The following is a 27,534-nucleotide window of genomic DNA, read 5'->3' on the forward strand; positions in this document are numbered from 1 at the left end:
AGGTGTACCCAACAGCTCATTGAGAACGGGCCATGATGACAATGGCGGTTTTGTGGAACAGAAAGGGGGGAAAGGTGGGGAAAAGATTGAGAGATTGGATGGTTGCCGTGTCTGTGTAGAAAGAAGTATACATGGCAGACTTTTCGTTTTGTTCTGTACTAAGAGGAATTCTTCTGCCTTGGGATCCTGTTGATCTGTGACCTTGCCCCCAACCCTGTGCTCTCTGAAACATGTGCTGTGTCCACTCAGGGTTAAATGGATTAAGGGCGGTGCAAGATGTGCTTTGTTAAACAGATGCTTGAAGGCAGCATGCTCCTTAAGAGTCATCACCACTCCCTAATCTCAAGTACCCAGGGACACAAACACTGCGGAAGGCCGCAGGGACCTCTGCCTAGGAAAACCAGAGACCTTTGTTCACTTGTTTATCCGCTGACCTTCCCTCCACTATTGTCTTATGACCCTGCCAAATCCCCCTCTGCGAGAAACACCCAAGAATGATCAATAAAAAATAAATAAATAAATAAATAAATAAATAAATAAATAAAAAAGAAAACTCGAGACATAATTTATAAACTTTAAGTTGTGAGTTGTCCTGACTAGCATGATGAAACTTGGTGCTGTCCTGCTCCATCTCGCCCAGGGCCTGAATCATCCCTTTGTAAAATGTATCCACAGTGTCTATGCTCCCTACCTATTAGTCACTTGGGAGCCACCTTGGTTATCAGACTGTTGTGGTATCCCAGTGATTGTGTTCAATTAACTTTTCTTTTACTTGATAATTGCCCCAAAGTACAATAGTAGTGATGCTGGCAATTCTGATACGCCAAAGAGAAGCTGTAAAGTGCTTGCTTTAAGTGAAAAGGTGAAAATTCTCAGCTTAATAACGAAAGAAAGAAAAATCATATCCTGAAGTTGCTAAGCTTTATGATAAGAACATATCTTCTATCCATGAAATTGTAAGGAAGGAAAAACAAATATGTGCATAGTATATATAGCGTTCAGTACTATCTATGATTTCAGGCATCCATTGGAGGTCTTGGAACATAACTCCCTTTGATATGGGGGGACTGCTATACTAGTATCATTGAAACGGCTTGTAAAAAGTACAACTGTTAAGACTGGTACTGGTCTTAAAAGTTTCAAAGACTACGTAATTAGATCTCCCCCAAATCCTTAAGTCTGTTATACAACTGATTTCAAATATACTCTTTCTGAAACAATCTTCCTTGCAATGGGATGGTTTCTATTACTAAAGGGAAGGGGAAAGATCTATGTAGAGCTGAGAAAATGTTGGCAAAGCACAAACTGTTTTGTGTAAGTTTAAATAAAACGCTCTGCTTTATTCAAGCTTATAAAGATCAATAAGGAAATCCCCATGAAAACAGTCTTTACAGGTACAGTGGCAGATCAGAACTTCTAACGTATAAACAAGTATAACAGCATAGGTGAAATAAGATCAGACAAATACAAGTCAGATGAATACAGCAAAGTAATACTGATGTTATTCAAATAATCTAGCAACAAAGCCACAGCCCTCAGTAAAATTATGGCATAACATGCTAACTGACCCTCAGGACTAACTTAAAATATCTATGTTGCCATGTATAATTTAGTATGATATATTGTTGAAGATGACTGCAGAATAAAATTTCTCTAATATATAACTGATAAAATAAGAAAATGAAAAATAAGAGCTTTATCAAATTAACAAATATTTTAAAAGGAAAAACTCATCCTTCCCCTTCCTTTCCTGAATAATTAAGTCCTAAAGCCATTAGGCAGGGCAGAGCAACGTGAGAAAACACAGTGGCTCAGATCAGGGTATCAGAACCTGTCATAAAGAAGAGCTGCTTGGCATAGAGAATTCAAGTCCAAGCAAACCAAGGAGACTGCTCACATAGCACAGCTCACTCAGCCTGACCTAAGAAATCAGAGCCTGAGCAGAATGAGGAAGATTTCTACAAAGCAGGGAAGGTAAGGCCTCATTTGTGAGGCAAGGTCAGAAAGGGAGTCTCATAAAGGGGCAGCCAGAGTCCCAAGTAGAATGTGAAGTTTACCTTTACAGGAGGGTGGCTCAGAAAAGGGTGATAGAGCTCTAGCAGGGTAAAAAATGTCTACCCTCCAAGAGGCAGCCTGGCATGGGGTATTCTGTGCCAGAGCGCAGGCAGGATGAAGTGAATGTTCACATGGAGTGGCAGTCTGGCCTGGAGTTGTCAAAACCTAATCAAGTTGAGGACGAGTCCCCATGGAGGAGCAATCCGACATGAGTTCTCCGAGTCTCAGCAGGAGCAAACAGAGGCCCTACAGAACAGCCTATCAAAGGATGCACAAGCCGGAAAAGGGTGAAGAGAGTGTTCATGCTTACGGTGAGCCCAACATGTGATGTCAGAACCCACTTATGGTAAGGAAGGCATAAGTAGGAGGAAAGGAGGCAATGGGAGATATGTTACTACATACAACTCAAGAGGCATAATTGAAAAATTGCCATTAAAATAGATAGTGACTTCCTGGTATTTTTAAATACTCACCTGTAGCAGATAGGAACTGCCTGGATCTAGTAAGTTTACAGCTTCATTCTGCATAGTGTTCTGTTGTGTAATTGCATCTTCTCGTTTCCGCTCTTTCTGCCCTGCTTCATCATCTTCGTACTCATCTAAGCACTGAAAGAAAAAAAGAGTTTCCATTTTATTTCTACTATTAATAGACTGTTTCGATAATATGTGAAAATATATTTTGATAGTATTAAAGAAATATTTGTGCATTCAGAAATTAGTTTGCATAATAAAAGTATTTTTCTTTCAGCAATATGTACATTTAATTCCTATAAATTATCTGCTTAAAACTTGTACTTCCATATCCACACCACTGCCAACAAATCTTTTCCCTAAACTCCAAACATCAGTGACAGGGTTTTCTTAAAGGAAAGGTTTATTCATTCTTTATCATTCATTCAATAAGTAAACTACGTCTACCTTAAACAAGGCATTCTGCAGAAGGTAACAAAGGATGCATTAAAGAAATGGAATTTATAATCTAGTAGGAAAGATTATATATATATATATAGATAGATAGATAACTTAGTGATAAAGGCCCACTTTCTAGCTTTATATTCTATGAGCATATAAAGGAAGAGTATTTTTACCTGGAGAGTTAGAAAAGACTATAAAAATCTTGTAATTTAAAGAATGGCTACAATTTGGAATTGCAGATATATAAAAAAAGAGAATTACACATGTAACAGCATATTGAAAAAGCTTACAAGAGAAGGTTGCTAAAAAACAGAAGCAACACTAGAAATTATCTAACTCTACACTTTCTACATAAGAAAAACAAAATAGAAACAAATCTCTATCCATTATACACATCACGGGCTGGGTTATCCGTTCCTTGCAACTGAATACATTCCTAACCAATACACTGCCCTAAAGGTTTCTGCATGAGAACCCACACCCCCTCCAGACAAAAACAAATAAACAAACAAAAACGAAAACAAAAAAAACCACACACCTATTTGTAGAGACACTAAGGAACTGATCACAGCAAAGTATAACAGTATGGCAGTGAAGACAATAGGAATTGGACAAAAAAAAAAAAGTTGTGCAGAGAGAAGAAAACACTGAAGCCATTGTGCAAACCAAGAAGGTGCACTGGAATATTTGGAGATAGGAGGAACATACTGAAAGGGGTACCAAGCTTGATAAAGACAAGGTCTACAATGGAGGACATGGAAGAAAGCATCTGTCTGAGATGGAGTGTTTTTTATTTATTTTTTATTATTATTATACTTTAAGTTGTAGGGTACATGTGCACAATGTGCAGGTTTGTTACACATGTATACATGTGCCATGTTGGTGTGCTGCACCCGTTAACTCGTCATTTACGTTAGGTGTATCTCCTAACGCTATCCCTCCCCTCTCCCCCAACCCCACGACAGGTCCCGGAGTGTGATGTTCCTCACCCTGTGTCCAAGTGTTCTCATTGTTCAATTCCCACCTATGAGTGAGAATATGCGGTGATTGGTTTTCTGTCCTTGCGATAGTTTGCTCAGAATGATGGTTTCTAGCTGAGATGGAGTCTTACAACATTAGGATGATACAGAGAAGTCTGAGGACAGAAATGGAAAGGGCAAATGAAAGGAGCATGCAGATTGAGATTTGGTGTCACCTTGCCCTTGTCATATCAACCTGCCAAGAGTGGGGCTTGGGGAAACAGCACAAGAAAATTATGATACTGTAGCTACTGTTATTGCTGAGTCTAAACTGTTCTTGACTCTAACCCAGGAGACTAGTATCTTTTGCCAGCATACACAAGCTAACGTGTTAGCCAGCAAGTGGGGTATGATCTCAAAGCCATCACAGTTTTTGACAGAAGTGAGGACTCGAAAGGCATAGAGGGAACATAAATAATAGATAACCCAAGAAGTTTAGACTTCTCACTCCATAGCTTGGAATGATGTTACAATGCTATACAATTCCTTGGGATAAGGAATGATCAAAATTCTTTTTGGGAAGAACCTGGAAATAGCAATGCAGAGAACAGGAACAAGACCAAAAGTGAAAAGACTAGTGAAGTGACTAGTTAAATGACATAGGCAATTTTATCCTATGAAAAATGATATATCATAGGTGGAAACAGAGTCACTGAAAGAAATCTGGTATGGGACACCAAAGTGTTAAGAAATTAGTCCTTATTAGAAAAAAAAAATCTCTCTCAGGACTTTCAAAAACTTTCTCCAATCACTAGACAATATCTTGTTTAATGACAACATACCAGCAAAATTTAAAGTAAAATCAGACTCAAGGCATTGATGTCCACTATTAACATAATTGTTAACATCATTCTGAAAGTGCTAGTTGATAGAACTAGGTAAGAAGAATAGGCGATTTTAACATTAGAAAGGAGGCAAAATTACTATCAGAGAAAATGATTTTGTAAAAAACAAAAACATTTTAGAATTATGAGTTACTTAAGATTTTTTTTCAGTAAATAAGCAAAAAATTTCCCAAAGTAACATCAATAGCCAGTTACAAAATTTTTAGTAACAACCATTAAAAAACTAAAAAACAGTACGTGCATGAAAAAAGCTATACGACTTTACTGAAGAATACAAATTAAAACCTGCTCTTAAGAAAAACCTAGTATTCTGAAGGTGTCAACAGTCTCTTAACACATAAATTAAAATTCCAATCAAAATCATGAAGAAATTTATCTGGAAAGTAGTGGTGCATCATCTGGAAGAAAAAATACATAAGATATCAAAAAAATTACTTTTTTAAAAAAGAGGTATGACCAAAGACTCTAGTTAATGTTAAAATGTATAAAACTACAATAACAAAAATACCTGATAGAGGTCCTAGAACAGAAAGAATAAAATAGCATAAAAGGCATTTTAAATCAAGGAGTTCCTTTAAAAGGGGGAGGGGAGGTCAATCATTTAATGAACAGTAGGAGAAGCAAAAGTATGAGATCTGGAAAAGAATAAAGAATGGTCTCATCTCTAGTCTTCTACTGTGTGAAAGCAATCATCACTTATTCTCCAGCATATGGACTCAAAAATCCCTCACCTAGGCTCCAACATCATTAGCTTAAAGTTGGAATTCTTAAATTATCACAGATTAATATTAACAGAAAGCAAAAGTTGAGGCAGGTAGCCATGCACTCCCAGAGAACTGGGATGCTATTTTATTTGTCTTTGTTTTCATTTTCTGAGACCCAGCCCCACAACACTAACTTTCCCTCCTCCTGCCCCCTCAACTAGACTCCCTTACCAGTATATTAAAAGAAAAAAGAAAGGAAGAAACAAAACACTCGGTAAATGTTTCATAAAACAATGAATGAGTTACCAAGATGAGATAAATCATCTTGGAGATGAACTGGAAGGTGAACTGTGATACCTGAAGTTAAAATTCTGAATGCTCTTTCCCATGGCAACACTGTTATCCACTGAACTGGGAACCTATTCATCACACATAGTATCCCTGTGGATACAGTATGTATCTAACATTCCAGGTAGCTTTTAGTATAGGATTACTTGATGAATCACAACTTCTCTCCAAAATTCTGCTAGCAACCAGTGCAGTTCTTTTGATAACAAGCATCCTAGAAATTCTTAAGCAATCTTTTCTAACTGGGATAAATACATCTGGAGGAAGAAGTTGGCGGAAATCATGAGAAATAAGAGAATTCCTGTATCTGCTATACTTAAGAGAAGTGGATCCTCCTCATTCCTTTCTTCAGCTGCATAATAATTTTATTAAATAGATGTACCTACCATATTTTAATCAGAGCTTTATTGATGAACATTTGGGTTTTTTACACGCTCTAAGAAAAATGTGTTAGAAAGGCTTATATACATAGTTTCTGTATATATGCAATGGATTTCCTGGATAGATTCTTAGTATTAGGATTGCTGGCTCACAAGGTAAATGAATATGTCAATTTGGCAGGTATTTCCAAATTCCACTCAATAGGGATTGTATCATTTTACATTTCCTTCAGTATGACATTACCTGTTCTCCCAAGTTTTCATACTTTTGCAGTTTTTGCCAATATAATAATTGAAAAAAAGTATCTCAGTGTAATTTTAGCAGCAGTTCCTATGGTTAAGAGTCATTTGCATTTCTTTTGAGGTCTACCTCTAGTTTTCCATTTCTCTATAGGTTAATCTTTTATTTTTCAGTTGTTTATATATTAGGAATATATAAATTAAAGTGACCTGTGAGACAGTATCAAGCAGTCTAACACATGCATAATTGGGGTCTCAGAAGGCAAGGAGAGAGAAATGAGGGGAAAAAAAGCAACTGAAGAAATAATAGCTGAATTTTATCCAAATTTGATGAAAATTATAAACACACAGATGCAAGCTCAACAAGTCCAAAAAGAATAGGCAAAAAGAAATCATATACACATTATAATCAAAGTAATAAAGAGAAAATTTTAAAAGTAACAGAGGAAGAATTAAAAAATTAAAACTTAAAATTTAAAAAGTAACAGAGGGGCTGGGCGTGGTGGCTCACGCCTGTAATCCCAGCACTTTGGGAGGCCAAGGCGGGCAGATCACAAGATCAGGAGATCTACAAAACATGGCTAACACGGTGAAACCCTGTCTCTACTAAAAATACAAAAAATTAGCTGGCCGTGGTGGTGGGCACCTGTAGTCCCAGCTACTCGGGAGGCTGAGGCAGGAGAATGTCACGAACGCGGGAGGCAGAGCTTGCAGTGAGCCGAGATCACGCCACTGCACTCCAGCCTGGGCGACAGAGTGAGACTCTGTCTCAAAAAACACAAAACAAAAAAGTAACAGATGGGTGGAAGCAGTATATAAGAAATATAAAGTATGGGCCGGGCACAGTGGTTCAGCACATTGGGAGGCCGAGGCAGGCGGATCATGAGGTCAGGAGATCGAGACCATCCTGGCTAACACAGTGAAACCCCGTCTCTACTAAAAATACAAAAAACTAGCCAGGCGTGGTAGCACGCGCCTGTAGTCCCAGCTACTCGGGAGGCTGAGGCAGGAGAATGGAGTGAACCCGGGAGGCGGAGCTTGCAGTGAGCCGAGATCACGCCACTGCACTCCAGCCTGGGCTACAGAGTGAGACTCCATCTTAAAAAAAAAAAAAAAAAAAAAAAATACATATACATATAAAATGAAGAATTAAAGCTGACTTATCAACAGAAACTATACAAGCCAGAAAAAAATGAAATGACTTTTTTTTTTGAGATGGGGTCTTGCTGTGTCGCCCAGGCTGGAGTGCAGTGGCGTGATCTCAGCTCACTGCAAGCTCTGCCTCTCAGGTTCACATCATACTCCTGCCTCAGCCTCCTGAGTAGCTGGGACTACAGGTGCCCACCACCATGCCCGGATCATTTTTTGTATTTTTAGTAGAGATGGGGGTTCACCATGTTAGCCAGGATGGTCTCGATCTCCTGACCTTGTGATCCACCCCCCACAGCCTCCCAAAGTGCTGGGATTACAGGTGTGAGCCACACGCCCCGCCGAAATGACAACTTTTTTTTTCCTTTTTTTTTAATTTTATTATTATTATACTTTAAGTTTTAGGGTACATGTGCACAAGGTGCAGGTTTGTTACATATATATACATGTGCCATGTTGGTGTGCTGCACCCATTAACTCGTCATTTAACATTAGGTATATCTCCTAATGCTATCCCTCCCCCTTCCCCCACCCCACAACAGTCCCTGGTGTGTGATGTTCCCTTTCCTGTGTCCACGTGTTCTCATTGTCCAATTCCCACCTATGAGTGAGAACATGCGGTGTTTGGTTTTCTGTCCTTGCGATAGTTTGCTGAGAATGATGGTTTCCAGTTTCATCCATGTCCCTACAAAGGACATGAACTCATCATTTTTTATGGCTGCATAGTATTCTATGTTGTGTATATGCCACATTTTCTTAATCCAGTCTATCGTTGTTGGACATTTAGGTTGGTTCCAAGTCTTTGCTATTGTGAATAGTGCCGCTATAAACATACGTGTGCATGTGTCTTTATAGCAGCATGATTTATAATCCTTTGGGTATATATCCAGTAATGGCATGGCTGGGTCAAATGGTATTTCTAGTTCTAGATCCCTGAGGAATCGCCACACTGACTTCCACAATAGTTGAACTAGTTTACAGTCCCACCAACAGTGTCAAAGTGTTCCTATTACTCCACATCCTCTCCAGCACCTGTTGTTTCCTGACTTTTTAATGATTGCCATTCTAACTGGCATGAGATGGTATCTCATTGTGGTTTTGATTTGCATTTCTCTGATGGCTAGTGATGATGAGCATTTTTTCATGTGTTTTTTGGCTGCATAAATGTCTTCTTTTGAGAAATGTCTGTTCATATCCTTCGCCCACTTTTTGATGGGGTTGTTTGTTTTTTTCTTGTAAATTTGTTTGAGTTCATTGTAGGTTCTGGATATTAGCCCTTTGTCACATGAGTAGGTTGCAAAAATTTTCTCCCATTCTGTAGGTTGCCTGTTCACTCTGATGGTAAGTTTCTTTTGCTGTGCAGAAGCTCTTTAGTTTAATTAGATCCCATTTGTCAATTTTGGCTTTTGTTGCCATTGCTTTTGGTGTTTTAGACATGAAGTCCTTGCCCATGCCTATGTCCTGAACGGTACTGCCTAGGTTTTTGAGACAAAGAAGGCCATTACATAATGGTAAAGGGATCAATTCAACAAGAAGAGCTAACTATCCTAAATATATATGCGCCCAATACAGGAGCACCCAGATTCATAAAGCAAGTCCTGAGTGACCTACAAAGAGACTTAGACTCCCACACAATAATAATGGGAGACTTTAACACCCCACTGTCAACATTAGACAGATCAACGAGACAGAAGTTAACAAGGATACCCAGGAATTGAACTCAGCTCTGCACCAAGCAGACCTAATAGACATCTACAGAACTCTCCACCCCAAATCAACAGAATGTACATTCTTTTCAGCACCACACCACACCTACTCCAAAATTGACCACATAGTTGGAAGTAAAGCACTCCTCAGCAAATGTAAAAGAACAGAAATTATAACAAACTGTCTCTCAGATCACAGTGCAATCAAACTAGAACTCAGGATTAAGAAACTCTCTCAAAACCACTCAACTACATGGAAACTGAACAACCTGCTCCTGAATGACTACTAGGTACATAATGAAATGAAGGCAGAAATAAAGATGTTCTTTGAAACCAACGAGAACAAAGACACAACATACATTCAGAATCTCTGGGACACATTCAAAGCAGTGTGTAGAGGTAAATTTATAGCACTAAATGCCCACAAGAGAAAGCAGGAAAGATCTAAAATTGACACCCTAACATCACAATTAAAAGAACTAGAAAAGCAAGAGCAAACACATTCAAAAGCTAGCAGAAGGCAAGAAATAACTAAGATCAGAGCAGAACTGAAGGAAATAGAGACACAAAAAACACTTCAAAATGACAACTTTTAAGCACTAAAAAGAAAAATCTGTCAAATAAAGGTTCTAAATGTAGTAAAATGTTTCAAAAAGAAAAGAAAAATAAAGACTTCTACAAATAACAAAAACTGAGCAGCAGACCTTCAGTATAAAAAAAGGTTAAATGAAGTTTCTCTGTAAAAGAAAAGGATACCGCAAGAAAATGTGGAACCACTCAAAGGAATGAAGAACATCCAAAATGGTCAATACATGAATAAATATAAGAAACTGTTATTTCTTATTTTGGTATCTCCTTAACATGTAAGTGATTAAAGAAAAAATGATAATGACATTTTGTGATATTTATAACACATGGAAAGGTAAAATGTATGGCAATGGCACAAAGGCAGGAAATAAAAGTATACCAGTGTAAGATTCTTACACTGTACATGGCATGGTATAATATTACATAAAAGCAGACTGTGATGAGTTAAAGATGTATAATACATATACATAGATATTTAACCCTAAAGCAACTGCTTTAAAAGCCAATCAAAGAGCTTTTTAGGCAACACTAAAGATAAAATTGAATGATTAAACAATACTCAACACAAATGCAGGCAGAAAAAAAAGGAGAGAACAGATAGGATAAATAGAAAACAAAGATCAAGCAGGAAGATTTAAACCAAACCACTTCAATTATTAAATGCACATGATCTAACCATTTCAACTGAAAGGCAGAAGTTATAATAATAAAAGCAAGACCCAAATATATGCTGTCAACAAGAAACACATTTAAATAGAATGACACAAATAGGTTCCAAGTGAAAGGACGAAAAAAGATGCATCATAAAACACATATCTAATGTAAGCTGAAACAGTCTTATCGAAGTAGATTACACAATAAAGAATATTATCATGAATAAATAGGGACATTACATAATGATAAAGGGGTCAGTTCATCCAGAAGACATACAGTTTTTAAAAATGTAGTCACCAAATAAAGGAGCTTCAGATCAAATGAAACAAAAAGAACTGAAAATAAAAATGGGCAAATCCACAAATTCAGTTGGAGATTTCAACACTTCTCTATCAGTACTTAATACAACATGAAGGTGGGAAATGTGTAGAGATATAAAAAAAAAAATCTTCAATTCTGTCAATTTGACCCAACATTTATAGAACACTCCCCCCACAAAAATAAAGTATATGTTTGTTTTGTTTTGTTTTTCGAAAACACACTGTATGTTCAATAAGACAGAACATATTGTGGAACATAAACCAGGATTTGTGCAAACATAAGATGATGAAATCATACCATGAATGTTCTTTGACCACTACTCAATTAAACTTAAAATCAATAACAGAAAGCTACCTGAAAAATCTGCTAAATATATGGAAATTAATTCACAAATAATCATGTGAAAAAAGAAATCACAAGTAGAAAATATTTTCAAATGAATTTTAAAAGCACAACATAAAATTTGAAATCCACCTAAAAGCAGAGCTTAGAAGAAAATTTATAACAATGAATATTTATTTTAGAAAAAAAGAAGTCTCAAATCAATGATCAAGGCTTTCATCTTAAAAAGCTATGGGCAAATTAAACCCAAAATAAATGGAAGAAAATGAAAATAAGAGCAAAATACAATAAAACAAAATAGAAAAAAAAATAATGAAACCAAAAGTGGGTTCTTAGAAGTAATAGATAAAATTAGTAAACCTCTTGGCAGTCTGAACAAAAAAGACAGAAAATCACTATTATAAGTAAAAGTAAATGATATTCTATGATATTAAAAGATTAAGAAAAAATTATGAAAAACTTTGTGTCACTAATATATATATATATATTTTTTGAGACAGTCTCAGTCACCCAGGCTGGAGTGCAGTGGTGTAATCTCCGCTCACTGCAACCTCTGCCTCCCGGGTTCGAGCAATTCTCATGCCTCAGCCTCCCAAATAGCTGGAACTACAGGTGAGCACCACCGCACTTGGCTAATTTTTGTATTTTTAGTATAAGAGACGGGGTTTCGTCATGTTGCCCAGGCTGGTCTTGAACTCCTGGCCTCAAGCAATCTACCTGCCTCGGCCTCCCAAAGGGCTGGGATTACAGGTGTGGGCCACCATGTGTGGCTTATGCCAGTAAATTTGATAACTTTGATAAAATTGACAAATTCCGTGAAAAGACTGAAGCTATCAAAGTTCAATCAAGCAGGAGTATATAACCTGAATAGCTCTCTATCTAGTAAAGAAAGTAAAGAAAATATCAAACCAAGATGGTTTGGTAAACTATCAAACTTTTAAAGAAACACCATCTGTTCACAAATTCTTCTAGATGGAAGAAATACTTCTCAACTTATTTTGAGGCCAGCAATGCTCTGGTACCAAAACCAAAAAAAAAAAAAAAAATCTAAAATAATAAGAACTACAGACCAATGTAATCCGGTAAAGACAGATAAAAAGGCCTTTGCAAAATTTTAGCATAAAAAATGCAAAATATATAAAAAAGGACAATGACCAAAATGGGGTCTATCCCAGTAAAACACTTTGTTTAACCTTCAAATCAGTGATTCATCATCTTTACAAAGGAGAAAAATATATAATCACCAATACATTAGTAAAAAGCATGACACAAACATAAACCCTCATGCCAATAAAACCCACAAAAAAATTCTTAGCAAACTTAGAAGAGAATAGCCTTAATCTGATCAGAAAAACCCATATCTAACATCACATTTAGTGGTAAAAGAAATCAATCTTTTCCCCTGGGACCAAGAATCAGGTAAGATGCTTTCACCATTTTTGCTCTCACCACTTCTATTCAATATCTATCATACTGCCAGTCCAAGCCAGGACAATAAGGTAAGCATAAGAAAGAAAAGGTATACATATTGGAAAGGAAAAAGTAAAATATCTTTATTCATAGATGGCATTATCTTCTATATAGAATATCTTAAGGACTTATTTAAAAACAAACTACCAGAACTGACAAATGAGTTTAGGAAGATCTCAAGATACAAAAATCAATTGTATTTTTATATAATGGCGACCAATAAATGTGAAAATTCAAACTGAAGAAAAATACCATTTAAAATACAAACAAAATACAAAAAACATACTATACCCTTACATTACAACTATAAAAATCTTGCTAAGAAAAATTTAAAAGACCTCAGTATGGAAAAATATGCTATGTTAGGGGATCTGAAGACTCAATGTTGTCAATAAGATAATTTCTCCTCAACTTGATACATAAATTCAAGGCAATACTAAAATCAAAATCCTAACAGTTTTTGTAGAAACTATCAAACTGATTCGAAATTTAAGTGGAAATGAAGAGGATCTAAAATAATCTGAAAAAACATTTTTAAAGAAAAATCAAGTTGGACAGGCACAGTGGCTCACACCTGTAATCCTAGCACTTTGGAGGCCCAGGCAGGTGGATTGCCTGAGCTCAAGAGTTCGAGACCAGCCTGGGGAACATGATGAAACCCCGTCTCTACTAAAATACAGAAAATTAGCTGGGCATGGTGGCGTGCACCTGTAATCTCAGCTACTCGGGAAGCTGAGACAGGAGAATCGCTTGAACCCGGGAGGCAGAAATTGCAGTGAGTCGAGATCACGCCATTGCACTCCAGCCTGGGTGACAGAGCAAGACTCTGTCTCAAAAAAAAAAACAAAACAAAACAAAAAACAACAACAACAACAAAAAAAACCAATTAAAGAACTTATACTACTTGATTTCAATACTTATAAAGTGAGAGTAATCAAGAGTGTGTTATTGGCGTAAAGATATTCATACAAATCAAAAGAATGCAATAGAGTCCAGAAATAGAACTATATATATATATATATATTTTTTTTTTTAGACAGGGTCTTGGCTCTGTTGCCCAGGCTGGAGTGCAGTGGTGCAACCATGGGTCACTGCAGCCTTGACCTCCTGGGCTCAATCCATCCTCCTACCTCAACCTCCCAGGTAGGTGAGACTATGGGTGCTTGCCACCATGTCTGGCTAATTCTTGTTTTGTTTTGTTTTGTTTTTTGTAGAAATGGGGTTTTGCTGTTGCCCAGACTAGTCTTGAACTCCTGGGCTCAAGTGATCACCTGCCTCAGTCTCACAAAGTTCTGGGATTATAGGCGTGCACCACACCATGTGCCCAGCCTGGCCCTTTAATTTTTAGCAAAGATGTCATGAAGATTCAACTGGGAAAGGATGATCTTTTCAGCAAATGGTGCTGTAACAAATAGATATCCATATATACCCTCCCACTAAAAGGAAAAAGTTAACTTCAGTCCTTTATCTCACATCAGTTACAAAAATAAGCTTAAAATGTACTATCATAGCCGGACACGGTGGCTCATGGCTGTAATCCCAGCACTTTGGGAGGCTGAGGTGGGCGGATCACTTGAGGCCAGGAGTTCGAGACCAGCCTGGCCAACATGGTGAAACCCTGTCTCTACTAAAAATATGAAAATCAGCCAGGCATAGTGGTGCATGTCTGTAGTCTCAGTTACTTGGGAGGTGGAGGTAGGAGAATCCGAGAGGCGGAGGTTGCACTGAGCTGAGATTGTGCCATTGTACTCCAGCCTAGGCAACAGAGAGAGACTCTGTCTCAAAAACAAACAAACAAACAAACAAAAAACAAAAAAACTATCAAAATTAAAAACTTTTGCTATTCAAAAAATAGTTAAGGAAATAAAAAGGCGTGCCACAGACTAGAAGAAAATATTTGCAAAAACACACACCTGATGAATTTGTAGCCAGAACATATAATGAGCTCTTAGAACACAATAAAAAAACAACCCAATTAAAAATGACCAAAAATGTGAACAGATATTTCACCAAAGAAATGTCAAATAAACACACGAAAAGACACTCAACATCATGTCATTAGGGAAATGCAAGCTGAAACCATAATGAACCACCTACCAGAATGACTAAAATTATAAGACTGACGATACCAATTGTTGGTGAGGATTTAGCAGCATAAAGTCAGCTGTTTGTTTTTTTGTTGTTGTTTTTCTTTTATAAACAACCCTTTAAAACTATAAAAACCACTCCTGGCTCTCTGTCATATAAAAACAAGCCTCTGCTGACCAAATGGCCCAGTTTCTACAACTTATAAATTGCAAAGAGAAAAGAAGGGAAAGGAGATATATGAATTTGAAACTCAAAGAACATAAGAACCAACAACAAGGTACTCACCTCATTTGCATCCTTATTTAAAGAAACTACTTTAAAAATTATTTAACAAACACTTTGAACATGAATATATATTTGATGAGATTAAGGAACTACTTTTTAAAACTTTTTCAAGTGAGATAATGACATTGTCCTTCTGGTTTAAAAAAAAATCCATATATTTTAGAGATGTATACTGAAGTATTTAAAGATGACATAACATGCCACCTGGGATTTGCTTCAAAATAAGACAAGAGGTAAGACGGGCAGTGTGCTGGTATAGATAAAACAAAACTGGCCATGAGTTGAAAATTATTGAAACTGAAGATGAGTACAGGTAGACTTCATTATATGATTCTCCTTACATCTCTATATGATTGAAATCCCCAAATACAGTTTAAAAATGCAATAAAATTTATGTTTTGACTAAATAACTATAAGTAAATACATATTTTATTCATCTGTACCATAACACTTCTGCCTCTGGAGAATAGAATATTATCTGAAAACAGTTTTCAAAATAATGTTGGGAAATGCTTCCAATTTAATATATAAAGATATGTATGAATGATAAGGATACATTTATCTCTTGGTTTTTTCTTTTTTAAAAAAATAATCTTCTGTAAAGTGGGTGTTAGATTTCACAACTACAAGACAAGAACTCAGATTTTAGAATTGGAAACCTAGATTCAGATCCCAGTCTGACACTTAAAGTAGGGTACTACTAAGCACTAAAATCCATTATCTCATAATTCTCACAAAAATTTTTGGAGGTACACACAATGTACATTCAGGAAGAGGGGACAAGATAAGAATTAATGCTTAAGGACACATTTGTTGAATAGTGCAGTCAGAACTCCAACCTAAGCAGTCTAACTCCAAAACCTGAACTCAATTTTCCAACTGCCAGGTGTAACTATTTGTTAGTTATGAAATCAATTTACTGCATTGCAACCCAGAATTTTTAAGAAAAAGAAACAGAACAGAATAGACAATAGCAGTGAGCACTTTTCCAAACTTTTGTTTCAGATTACTTGTAAGTATACTGAGTCACTTTGTAGAACACAGAATTACTGAGAATTGCAGCTGAAAAAAAAAAGAGTGACTATGGGTTGATGATTATTATTGCTGGATGACAGTTATATAAGGATTCATTTGGCTTGGTAGTTTTCTGTATGTTAACATTTTTACATAATTTTTAATTTTAAAGAGGCTATCTGGAGGAATTCTATAAGGTCTCATTTCCAAGTTTACACCTCAGTCACTAATAGCAGACCCAGCTTCCCCAAGTCTCATCTATCACTGTACAGATTCTCACTTACTATATTGCTCTGTACATAACCTCACATATCCTAATCTGTTCCAATACTGCATTCTTCCTCTCCCTTCCAAATTATTCCATTCTACTGCCTGAAATTCCTGCTCAGTGTTTAACATCTTGCTATTGTCAGATGCAGATTGAAACCTGGCTGGCTCCCTGAAAAAGACTCCCTGTGGTGTCTCAACTGGAACTTATTTAATTCCCCTCATAGCTTGGGACCTGGTAGTAGGGTTAGTATCTTCTCCAAGTACGTCTCTGGGGCAAGTCTCTACTTTGGTCATAATGCTCTGGGCTCAGTGATTCTTTCATAATACCTAAAAGGTATTATGAAATTCTGTGGAGGCATTTTGGTCACCTTGATGACTGAGGGATATTACTGGCTATGGAGCAGAAACCTGGAATGCTACCCACATTGCAATTTGAAAACACAGTTCCGGTAAGAAAGAAAAGACCTACACCTTGTTTAACTGGAGAATGTAATGTTGAGTCAGCCAGCAGGTGAAAAATAAGTTTATAATTATCTGAGCCCAACCATTTACCTATAAAAACAAAGCAGGAGAAGTACAGGATTTGTAAATATATACAAAGATTTTTCCAGAAGACGGCTATCCTGAAAATCCAGGAAATATGTTGTTTATAATCTTATTTTTAAAAATTGCTTGCCATTTTGGAAAATGTCATTAACTGTAAAACTATTCATATTTGCGTCACCAATAAAGCATAATTTTATCTGTCCAAAAAAAGTTTGAAAGCCACTGCTATGTTTTGATAGTTTTATGACTTTGCTTGGGGCAACAGATTGCATCACAATATTATCATCACCACAGTATTTCACACTCCTGTTATTACAAAACATGGTGTATGTTGCACATATTCAATAAATGTTTGCTGAACTAAATACTAGGGTGTTTGGTAGAGACTAGACTGACTGGACTGTATTACAAAGACATTGTGGCTAAACAGGAATTGGGACATGAAGTCATAAATACAAAAAAAATCAGCCAATCATAGTCACTTCTTGAACAAATGAGATAAAACATGCTGCTTTTGAAAGACTAACCTTACAGTGATATATATGTTAAATATGGAAATAAACTTGACTTAGAAATCTTAAAGGCAATAGTTTCCTACTACTAACATTTCTATTACTTCAGCTGAAAGATTTTAATATAGAAATTTAATAAGTTCATAGACTAAATAACAAAAAGATTCATCTCATGGCAGCTTTTTCCTATCAATTTTATAAAACAGAATTCCACAAAACTCAGTTCAGAAAAAGCAATCAATATACCATTTGCCTCTATTAAACAAAAACTGTATTAACACATGTTTAAATGTTTCTAATATATGGAGAAGAGTATAACTTTTTACTTATATTAATAACAACTCTTGAACAGTAGGGGTAAACCTAAGCACATAAGGCAATCATCATTCACAGCTACTATTTATCTAAAACTATGCATACTAACTAAACAAGAAAATACAATGTTAAAAATTTTAACATAAAACATAAGAACTGTTCAAATTAATTTTTAATAAGTGCTCAAGCCAAAGTTTTGATACTTTGATAGCTTAAATTGTGATCTACTATCCAGTTCTTGAAAGAATTCAACTATTGTTTCACATTCCTTTCTCTACTTTCCCATTTGCTCTTTCTCATAAGTAGTAAGTCTTACAAATGAATGCAATAGTTTATTCATTTTTAAGTAGAAAATATTTACAACCATTCGTAAAATCCTTTACATAATACTGACATTCCTTATAATGCTTATTCCTTCGATTTTCAGAATCCTTAAAAAAATTTTATCTCATTTTCTTCTATCCAAATATGCCTGTAGACACAACATATGTACATCTTAAGAATCCACACAAATTTCTTAGGTGTTTTAATTTTTGAACAAATTTTTGCAAAGTATAAACACTCCTCAACAAGGCTCTAATAAGGAAAATATGACAACTTTTAAATTACGAATCAGAATGAGAAAAATAACTACAATAGAACTAAAATGAAATACAGATTTTAAACAGCCAAGTAAGTTCAACTGCATTTATGTACAATAAATTATATAAATGTAGTTCAAAAACTGTGACTGCCCACTACATCTAAAAAATAATCAGGTAAGCAATCTTTGCAAAGCTTCTTGGGGAAAGAATTAGAGCTCCCTAAAAGGGGGATGGGCAGGACAGTCTATTTGGGATCACACAATTACAAACCATGTGTGTGGATTAAGTGCCTGTGCTTTCCAAAATGAGTTACTATAACCATGAAAGGTATTAGGGAAATTAAAATAGATTCCACTCATTTTCTTCAGGGAGACCATGTCAATCCTATCAGTAATGCCACTTCTTTATCCGCCTCCTTCTCTGGTAATACCCTTTTCATCTACCATTAGTCCTTCTTTTATCTAGCATATACCATTCCGTCATCACTCGACCTCTGCCCTAGCTTTACGTCACCTTCCATCCCTGGCTCCTAAGCCAAAAGTTACTGTGAGATGATTAAACAACAACAACAACATTGAACATTAAAAAAAAAAAAAAAAGATAAATTGAAATAAGGTCAAATTATTAAGTATCTCTATGTGAAAAGAACTGGGCATAATAAACAAATGACGTCTTCTAACTGGATAGCAGAAAGAAACGTATTAATCTATGTTATAATGAACATAGATTAATATGCTACGGTCTGCTACACACACACCAACACTCACACACATACAACATACCTCTAAACTAGAAAGCTTGGGAACTGAGTAAATTTAAAACGTATAAATTTTCAAAACTATTAACATCTTAAAAAAAAGAAAAAAGAAAAATCATTCTTAATCTTAACCAACTATTATTACTGTGGTAAACATCTTTCTATGAGAACTAGTTCTTTTTTAAATTCAAATAGTTGTGGATATCCCATTTTGAAGTGTACTTACATCATCTCTTGTAACAAAAATTTTAGTAGCTGCATAGTATTGTATCAGCTTATGAATACAATGTGATTTGTTCAATCCTGTCTGTGTCATGAGACATACAAGTTAAATAGCCTTTCACGTAAATTTTTGTGTGTATCTCTAATTTTTATGGCTCTTTAAACATACTGTCACTCTTCAGAGTACAGCTTTTGGGTTTCAAAAAAAAAAAAAAAATACTGCCAATATTGCCCCAGAAAGCTTGTGTAAGATTGGTCTCACCCTTATTTTTTCAACTCTCACCAAATATATTAGGCAAATAGGGGTTTCACTGAATCCTAATTAATAGGATAAACTTTTGTCATATTTTTATTGGCTTTATATATTTCTTTTATGTATCTTCATTTACTTCACTGATGTTGTCTGTCAATTTCATTTCTTAGTACTTCTAAAAGCAGTATATAACAAGAATGGTAATCTTTGTCCAACATATTGTTAATGTCTTTTTCTAGTTTACCTTTTAATTCCGTTTAGTTTCCCTTTTGCAATTTCTCCCTGTGGTTCTATAAAAGAAAGTTTTTCCCACTCCAAGATCTAATCAACACATATTTTCTTATTTTTACTATCTCATTTTTAACTTAACTAATCTCATATTTAATTTGTTGTGTAGTGAAGTTGGACTCTACTGGTTTCTAGTTTGATAACACCCAATTGTTTCAACTATGTACACAGAATACAGAATTGCAACAACGGCAGTGGGTTGTATGAATAATGGCTCTGACTAGAGTACAGCATTCCCTCAGCCCCACTCAGGGTTCATACCCAGGGACTCTAGATCTATCGCCTCACTATCAAGTCCAAATGCTATCACTGTATTTGGGGTGTGTGTGTGTGTGTGTATTATATATATACATATATATATATTTTTTGAGATGGAGTCATAGATATACATATATATATATATATTTTTTTTTTTTTGAGATGGAGTCTTACTCTGTCGCCCAGGCTGGAGTGCAGTGGCATGATCTCAGCTCACTGCAACCTCCGCCTCCTGGATTCAAGAGATTCTCCTGCCTCAGCCTCCTGAGTAGCTGGGGTTACAGGCGCATGCCACCACGCACAGCTAATTTTTGTATTTTTAGTAGAGACAGGGTTTCACCATGTTGGTCAGGCTGGTCTCGAACACCTGACCCCGTGATCTGCCCACCTCAGCCTCCCAAAGTGCTGCATAGGTATGACAGGCGTGAGCCACCGCACCCTATTTTTAGCTTTCAATACTGTTTCACCAATTTATCTACATAAAAGCCATATTATTTTTATCATTATAAGTTAATAATATCTAGTAATACCAGTTCTCTTTCTTATTATTCACTTTTAAAATTTTCTTGGCTTCTCCCAGCCAACATATTTTCCTAGTAAAATACTTATGTCAATACATTTTACTTAATGTATAAATTATGTGGAGAGTTATGGCTAGGTTTCCACATGCACAGCACAAAGCTCTGTGCCCAAATTCTCTGTAGAACCTACGTTTGTGGTTTAGTGTCTGTAAAGTTCATCTTTAGCCTCAACTGGTCCCTCTCAAGAAACTTCACACTCTTGTTTAAATTTCCTTGTCCCCTGGACTTCTATGCACATCCTCTCCCTTTACCCATATATTCCTCTAAAAATAATTTAAATTTATATAATGCATACCTTCATTTTCAAGAATTTTTCCTCTCACTAAAAATTAAAAGTTTAGGTCTATATAAAACAAACTAAAACTACCTTGTATGTTAACTGGCAATTAGCAGTAGTGGTTGGCACATACTGTATAAGTACTTAAGAATATCAAGTAAATGAATGAGATTTCCATTCCTTTCCTTTCCTTTCCCTTTTCCCATTCCCATTCCCATTCCCATTCCCATTACCATTCCATTCCATTCCATTCTAGAGATGGAGTCTCACTCTATCGCCCAGGCTGGAGTGCAGTGGCATGATCTCATCTAAGTGCAACCACCACCTCCTGGGTTCAAGTAATTCTCCTGCCTCAGCCTCCTGAGTAGCTGGGATTACAGGTGCCTGCAAACACACCTGGCTAATTTTTGTATTTTTAGTAGAGACAAGGTTTCACCATGTTAGCCAGGCTGGTCGAACTCCTGACCTCAAGTGATCCTCCCACCTCAGCCTCCCAACATTCTGGGATTTCAGGCATGAGCCACCGTGCCTGGCCATAAATCTATTTTAGCAGAGCCTACTCCCTGCCCACAAAGAGCAAGACTCCTTATTTTCCTTCCTTAGCAATCCCTTAGTCCTAAATCCTCCACTTCTCTCCCATCCCTCCACCCCAAGACTCAAGGACTCAGTCCTATTTGCTGTAACTTATTCCTCTATTGCAGACCTTCAATCATACTACAACCCACGTAGGCAATTCAACCTTTATGACCAAGAAATACTCTGTCTTCTCAAGCTGATTAGTATTTTGAATAGGCTGGGCATAGTGGCTCACACTTATAATCCCAGCACTTTGGGAGGCCAAGGCAGGCAGATCCCTTGAGCTCAGGAGTTTGAGACCAGCCCAGGCAACATGACAAAACTCTGTCTCTATAAAAAATACCAAAATTAGCCGGGTGTGGTGGTGTGCGCCTGTAGTCCCAGCCACTTGGGAGGCTGAGGTAGGAGGATCACTTGGGCCCTGGAAGTCCAGGATGAGGCTGCAGTGAGCCGTGATCATGCCACTGCACTCCAGCCTGGGTGCCAGAGCAAGACCCTGTCTTTAAAAAATAAAAATAAAAATCTGAATACACATATCCCTGGCATGTAAAAGAGAAAGGACTTAGGAGAAGACTGATTAGTTGGGAACACAGGGATACATATTAAAGAAACTATGTCCTATAATAGTTTGATGCATAAGGGTCTTGGATGAGAGCTTGTGAGTTATGTGTCTGTGTATCTGAGAGTTTGAAGTTAAGGGAAATAACTAAATTGTATATTCTGTTACACTGGTGGTGGTTACATACTAAAGAAAATGAACAGAGGACTAAAAATTTAATCCTAATTTTATCTAATTACCATACAACACACTCATCATTAAATGTTAGGTTCATTTTAACTTTCATTAGATAAGATTAAATTCTATCTTTACTTTGAATTCTCAGGTTTTGTTGCTTATACAGAAAGGCAATTGGTATTTTTTTTAAATGTTTAAGAAAAAACACTATTCATTAACTCAAAGGAACAATAATAACAATAGCAGCTAACAATTACATAGCAACTACGTGACAGCCATTGTTCTAAGAGCTTTTCAGAGCAAAACTCTTCTAACCTTCACAACAACCCTATGAGATAGGTACTATTTTTATCCCTACTTTATCGATTTGAAAGCAGCTAAACATTTGCTTAAAGTTACACAGCTAACAAGTGATGGAGCTGTGATATGAACTCAAGACACTCTGTCTGAAGAGCCTATTCTCTTAACTATGAGACCACATTTACTGTTTTATGACAATTAGCTTATTCTCTATTTTTACTTATATAAAACAAGCTCTCCAATACAGCAGATATTTTATAGAATATTAACAGGATTAAGAAAGTCATATGATTGGCCAGGCGCGGTGGCTCACGCCTGTAATCCCAGCACTATGGGAGGCCGAGGTGGGCGGATCACGAGATCAGGAGATCGAGACCATCCTGGCCAACATGGTGAAACCCTGTCTCTACTAAAAATACAAAAATTAGCTGGGCGTAGTGGCATGTGCCTGTAATCCCAGCTACTTGGGAGGCTGAGGCAGGAGAACCACGTGGACCAGGGAGTCGGAGCTTGCAGTGAGCCAAGATCGCACCACTGTACTCCAGCCTGGCAACAGAGCGAGACTCCGTCTCAAAAAAAAAAAAAAAAAAAAGTCATATGATTTACTACAGAAAGCTACATAATAACTCCTTTCCTGATTGTTTTGAAGAATCACAAATATTTGAGATGCTACAAGGGGACCTGGAGAGGTGGGATATAATGTAAAAAATGTATTTCATTCAATCTAAGATGCCACTGATTGAAAACATACCATTATTTTATGTGCCACTGAGAAATGAAACTCTGCCAAACTGTAACACATTATCTTTTAAAATATACTAGTATATAAAAAGGGAATAAAAGTATAAATAAATCAATGATTATAGTGACTTACCAAAGATACCTTCAATATATGGCTGCTTAATAGATAAGACTACATACAAGAAAATTAGTATTTCTTGAAAGCTATTATACTTTCTGGGAATCTATGTATTTGGAAGAAATCAAAGACTTGACACCAGCCCAAGATTGAGGTATGAACTGTGGTTGTAGAGAACTTCAGGACAACAAGAAAAATTGGTTTATCAAGCACATGCCTACATTAGGTCAGATGTATTACTAAATAGTTTGCTTTTGCTGCCATTAAAAAATACCACAGACCAGGTGGGTTACATCACAGAATTTTATTTTCTCACAGTTCTGGAGGTTGGAAGTCCACGATCAAGCTGCTGGCAGGTTTGATCTTTCCTCTTGCCTCCTTGGCTTGCAGATGGTCACCTTTCTTTCTCATTGTGTCTTCATTTGGCCTTTTTTCTGTGTATGTGCATCCTTGGTCTCTCTCTCCCTCTCCTAGTAAGAACACCAGTCATACTGGCTTTATAGTCTCACTCTTAAGGCCTCATCTAACTTCAATTACCTACTTAGAAGTCATATCTGCAAATCTCCAAATATAGTTCATATTGGGGGCTAGGGTTTCAACATATGAATTTGAGAGAGACAAAACTTAGTCCATTAACAACATAATAGCTGATCTTATTGGAACCAAAAATAAAACACTTGGAACCTGGAATGCAAAACATTGTTTCTGTTAACAGCAAGCTACTGTTGAGGTAACAGTAAAGTCATTTCTACATTAGGATTAACAACTCAAAGAAAAAACAAAACCATACCAGCTCTTCATTTGAGACTAAAATTAATTACTATAATAGGAATTCTTTTAAATTGTTTAAGGCTTAAGACAGTGTCCTTATTTTTGGTTCCTGCTATATTCTTATATACCAATCAATTCACATTTCGTATTACAAAGGCAAATCTTGCTTTCAGGCAATTTTTGCACCCTATTTTCTATACTATGTAACAAGAACCACCGTTTATCTTTGACTCACTAGTACCTTCAATGTGTGTGGCATATAGTAGCTACTTAATAAATATCAGAGGGAGGAAAGAAAAGAAGGTAGGGAGGAAGGAAGAAACTAAGTTAGATATTTACCAATTTATATAGTACCCTTAACTTTTATTTGCTTTAGTCTGGCACCCTGCAGATTATATGAACCAAAATACTTAATAGTCAAAGAAGTAATGAAAATATACATAACAAATTTAAGGTACAACACAAATTTCTTATCAAGGCTTTTAAAAGTAGAAACCAAGAAAATCTTCTCAACAAAACGTCCAGGTACCCCCTGCCGTGAATGAGCATTTAAATGCTATTTGAAAGTACAAAGACAACACTTGAAAGACATTTCAAAGCCTATATAAAATTGCCAAAATGTCTACTAGCAGAGTTTTTGAAACTAGCTAATTCTGATGTTTCAACAAGAAATTTTTACAGAAGTTCCTCCTCCACCAAAAAGCCTTCATAAAACACAGCATTTACATACAAAACCTACTCTAAATCCTAGATAATCAGAAATCATCCACTGAATAGTCAGCTCATTTGCAGTTTATTTATATTCGTGGCTCTAATCTATAAAGGGAAAAGTAAAAGCAAAGTAAGCTACAGCTATGTGAAAAGAGATACTCAAACACTTACCTGCTATTTTTCAGCTGTCAGGGAATATAAAAATTTTACATAGCAAAAATAAAATAATATGTAAATGTTTGGTTAGAATGTTAACAAAATAAAAAATATTTCACTGACATTGGACTAAATAATTACTAGGTGAACAAACATGGATTTTGGTCTACTATGTGTCATGCTGCTCTATAAATTCGCACAAGTTCGTATGAAGCAAATGGTAAGACAATAACGCTATTGATTCAGATGTGTCAAATCAAACATTAACATACATCAGTTGTTTAGAAGGGAAAACATTCCTTCAGTACAAATGTGCTTATTATGTGGTTTCTCTTCTTGGTAATTGAAATTTTAGATTTGTTTAAATTGCCAAAATCCCGTATCATTGGGTTTTGCTTTATTTTAAAGGGACCCAAAGTTCTTGATCTCATTTCAGGAGGACAGAACAAGACTTTTATAAGAAAGACAGAAAACAAAATGTCTACATAAAACAAGTTAATTTTGTCTCAACTTTGACATTTACTGAAAAATGCTCTTGTGCAGCGTCTTTTAAAGAATGATAATCATATGCCTTTCTCATTACATAGTTTGCATCAAATTATATGCCTAACAATTACAACCATGAAGTATTCATTTACATACCTCTCTTCAGTGTTCAAAACACGTTACTGTTGAGCCAGTCACCTAAGTGGAAGATTTAAATAGGACACTAGAAGGTAAACATTCCATTTCTCTCTACCTCAGTTGTTTTCCTATTCCCTTTATCAAATAATTGGTAAAGAGTGCTGTGCTTCAGAAAGTTTTAAATAAACAAAAACTTTCGTCAATGATTCTTTTTTTAAAAAAATCTGTGAGCAAAGATAGAAAGCTTCCTGCTTTTTTATTTTGTTAGCAAAAACATTTTCACATAAAGTAAAACTAAAAATCCAAGGTAAAGAAAATACAACTTTACCTGAAGTCTAAACTGAAACTAGGCTTTAAAATTCCCTTAGATTCTAAACAGGTTTGCATTTACATGTCCTAACCCTAAGATAGTTTCCAAACAACACATCAAAGTGCAGTGAACTCAGACACCTCAGACAAACTTTAAATTTCTGAGGGAAACAAAGTAATTTTAGGTAATCTGTAGAATACTGATGAACCCTAACTCAACAGTCCAGTTTCAAAATTAGATCCTATTATACTTTCCATAGCATCACATCTTTACAAAACTGAGTCACTGTAATGTAAAAAAGAAAGAAGAATCATGCTCCCTCCACCCCCACCACACACACACACACACACACACACACACACACACAAATCAATGTGGAATAGGAAATGAGGGTAGAGCTTCTAATCGGACTCCAAGTTTTAAGAAGTTGTACAGTGTCCAAGAGATGCACACATCCCATTAGAAATGTTGGTTACTTAAGAATGAAGTAAAAATATTTCTTCAAAGAATTCATATATTATTTATTCAAATGGCTACTAAGTTATTAGGACATAAATATTTATACTGTTTGGACCAAACTACTAAGAAAATAAAACTATCTGGTATTTCTTTAGATCTAAGGACATCACGAAAAGATTACTTAGCCCACTAAGAGTGTGATGAACAGAGGAAGTTTGGGAACCTTTGCAGCATATGGGTAGAAACTGAAATGACACTGGACCTGTCACTAAACTTGGTGAAATATTAACTGACTAGCTTGTATTATTACCCAAAGGCCATTAGTGCTGTGTAAGGGCTAGTATACTCTATTTACAAATATCTGAGGGCTAATTAACTGAAATCCAGCTGTGGCCTAAGAAGTCCAGTTTCTCTGCAGCTCTCTCCAGGGAGAAATGCTCCTCTGTTCTCATCTGGGCCTGTACAAAGTCATCTTCCTTTAACAGTACTTAGGAAAACCATCCAGTGTTATACATCTAAAACTCATAAATTAATAGAGATCTTGGTAACATTACCCTATCAATGATAACATTATTAATATTATATGGAACATTTCCAAAAATATTTTCAGAGCTATTAGCTCCTAACTATAGTGTTTCATTGTATAATGTGAAGGCCCATTGGGCCAGCTCACGGTGATTTGATTATAGCAATTCAAAGAAGCAACAGCTTTTAGTAGATAATGCCCAGGATTCACAATTAAGAACATGTGTTTTGGAATCAGGTTCTGTCACCATGTAACTTTAGGCATGTCCCTCCATCTCCTGAGCCTCATTATCTTCAACCATTTTTAAAAGAATTATTTTTATATTAACACAGGTACAGTCTCCCTTATCTGAAATACTTGAAACCAGAAGTGTTTCGGATTTGTGTTTTTTTCAGAGTTTGGAATATTTGCATTACATTGATTGAGCATCCCTAATCCAAAAATCCAAAATCTTAAATGCTTCAATGAGAAGCTCCTAAAGGCAAGGGGAAGGGATGGGGGAAAGCTGGAGAAATGATGAA

General features: G+C 36.1%; 1 protein-coding gene across 3 annotated transcripts in view; it reads right to left on the reverse strand.

The window, feature by feature from the left end:
* The window catches only part of PAWR (pro-apoptotic WT1 regulator), a 109,305-nt gene that overhangs the window by 37,428 nt on the left and 44,343 nt on the right, over window positions 1-27,534 (reverse strand). For all 3 annotated transcript variants that reach the window (XM_055095936.2, XM_024931023.4, XM_063593560.1), the window contains exon 2: window positions 2,529-2,660. In XM_055095936.2, the coding sequence (XP_054951911.1) occupies window positions 2,529-2,660 (132 nt within the window). The remainder of the gene's footprint in view (window positions 1-2,528; window positions 2,661-27,534) is intronic.

This window comes from Pan paniscus, chromosome 10 (genome assembly GCF_029289425.2).
Source record: "Pan paniscus chromosome 10, NHGRI_mPanPan1-v2.0_pri, whole genome shotgun sequence".
In the NCBI taxonomy this organism is placed as follows: Eukaryota; Metazoa; Chordata; class Mammalia; order Primates; family Hominidae; genus Pan; species Pan paniscus.